The following is a 2,422-nucleotide window of genomic DNA, read 5'->3' on the forward strand; positions in this document are numbered from 1 at the left end:
GCATATTTTTTAATGTTGAGCAGCGAGCTCATTGGCTACCGATACAGGAGAGAACCAATCAGCTGTGCCATGTGATGATGTCAATAGGTCAGATTGAGTTAAACCTATCAGACTGCGCCATCTAGAGTTTCATGCTAAAATTCAATATTTCAATATTAAAATTCAGTCCGAAAGTGTTAGGCCATTCATTGCTTTTATGTTATGACCAATAAAATTAAAACACTAAAAATTAAATCAGTCATTTCAAACGCTACAAGTGAATTCAGGCATCATAACATTATAATATGGAGTATGAAAAATAGATTTGCTAAAAATTATGTTACAGTGTCATTAAGTTATTAGTGATTTGGGAGAGAACCAATCAGCTGTGCCATGTGATGATGTCAATAGGTCAGATTGAGTTAAACCTATCAGACTGCGCCATCTAGAGTTTCATGCCAGAACTCTGTATTTCTTTTGAACTTCCTGTTCATCAGGAAATACTGAAAAAAAAAAAATATTAAGCAGCACAACTGCTTTCAACATTGATAATAATAAGAAAAGTTTCTTGAGCATTATTAGGGATGCGTAATATTAAAATTCAATCCGAAAGTGTTAGGCCATTCATTGCTTTTATGTTATGACCAATAAAATTAAAACACTAAAAATTAAATCAGTCATTTCAAACGCTACAAGTGAATTCAGGCATCATAACATTATAATATGGAGTATGAAAAATAGATTTGCTAAAAATTATGTTACAGTGTCATTAAGTTATTAGTGATTTGAAAGATTACATTTAAATTAGCGTTAAATAACAGCACAAGTAATCTAAATGTAAAAATAGGGAAAATAGCCATGGAAAAGCAAAAACAAAATATAGAGTAGTTTACTACAATCATACACATTTTTGTTACTTTTAAATATTAACAGAAATCAAATAAAATACTTATTTTATTTCAGCTAGATGCCAAGGCCGCATTTCTCATATTTATTTAGTTTAACCTGATATACTAAAATAACGAAAACAAAAACTGAAATAAAAATAATAGAAAATTGAAATGGAAAATACTAAATAAAAACGGAGTCAAACTATTAAGAAAATTATAATAGTATCTCAATTATTCTAAAATACATAAAAATGAGAACTGATATTTTGAGGTATAGTAAACTGATCATGTCATTTTAATGGTTATTTTATTGTGTTCATTCTTTAGGAGCTTGAGAGGCAGGCCCAGATGCACGGCCTCCCCAGCAGCTCTCCATCCGGTCTGAACAACACTGAGCTTCTAAACCCCTTCATCAAGCAGGAGAACAGCCCTGAGGAGAACCACCTCTCACACCAGCCCCATCTCCCTCCTCACTACCCCCAGCATCAGCAGCACCAGGGTCAGCCGCAGCCCCAGTCACACACTCAGCTCCACCAGCACCAGCACCTTCACCCCCAGCCACCATTGCAGTACCCGTCCGTAGGCAGCTCCCAGCACTTTGACTATGCCCAGTCGCTGGACTTGTGCGATGGCGGCATCCCAGGATATCAAGATGGCATGGGGGGCATTGGGGATCTCGGGTCGTTGGGCGGAGGTCTCACGCCCATGGGAAAGAAGAGCGATCTGGGCTTCTTGCTGATGGAAGAGGCCCTGTCGCCGCTGGGGGTCGACCCGCTGCTGTCCGCCATGTCCCCCGAAGCTTCTGTGGACAGCAGCCGCCGTAGCAGCTTCAGCATTGAGGACTCAGACATACTGTGACCTGGACAGCCTTGGGTGTCGCTGCACGACGTGCATATGATGCGACATGTACACACACACACACACACATACGTTGCATTTAGTCTGGCACACTGTTAACGGGGAAAGGTACGATATTGATACACCCTGCCACACTGAAATGAGAGTTTAGCTGCTTTTTTATCTTTTAAATCTGACATGTGAAACAAGAAACATGGTTTTAGTGAAATCATGCAACAGTTTTGTTCCACAACTGTCACAGAAATGAAAATATGTATATGTTGATAAATGCAATATAGACTAACTGAACAAACAGAACTGAGATGCGTGAATTCTATCACTGAGAATTGGCATATATTGAATGTTTTGTATTAAAAAAATGTCCTTAGACACATACAGATTGCCATAAAGCCATAGTTGACCCAAAAATGAACATTTTGTCAATTTTCTCAGCCTCATGTTCTTACAAACTTATATGAATTTATTTCTTCTGCTGAACACAAAAGAAGTGAAGAATGTTGGTAACCAAACAGTTGCTGGTAGCCACTGACTACCATAGTATGAAAAAAAAACACTGTGGAAGTCACTGGCTACCAGCAACTGTTTGGTTTCCAGCTTCCTTCAAAATATCTTCTTTTGTTTAGAACAACACGAGGGTGAGTTTATGATTTTGGGTGAACTATCCCTTTAAAGGCTGTGAACTCTTTCATCCGAAC

At 38.4% G+C, this 2,422-nt stretch overlaps 1 protein-coding gene across 2 annotated transcripts in view; it reads left to right on the top strand.

Moving 5' to 3' along the window:
• The window catches only part of LOC107590144 (transcription factor EB-like), a 24,064-nt gene extending 21,870 nt beyond the window's left edge, over positions 1-2,194 (top strand). For both annotated transcript variants that reach the window (XM_016278749.1, XM_016278750.1), the window contains exon 11: positions 1,197-2,194. In XM_016278749.1, coding sequence (XP_016134235.1) covers positions 1,197-1,727 — 531 coding nt within the window. In that variant the 3' untranslated portion in view covers positions 1,728-2,194. The remainder of the gene's footprint in view (positions 1-1,196) is intronic.
• Positions 2,195-2,422: the final 228 nt, after the last annotated feature.

Source organism: Sinocyclocheilus grahami, unplaced genomic scaffold, assembly GCF_001515645.1.
Source record: "Sinocyclocheilus grahami isolate Dianchi unplaced genomic scaffold, SAMN03320097.WGS_v1.1 scaffold125.1, whole genome shotgun sequence".
Lineage (NCBI taxonomy): Eukaryota > Metazoa > Chordata > Actinopteri > Cypriniformes > Cyprinidae > Sinocyclocheilus > Sinocyclocheilus grahami.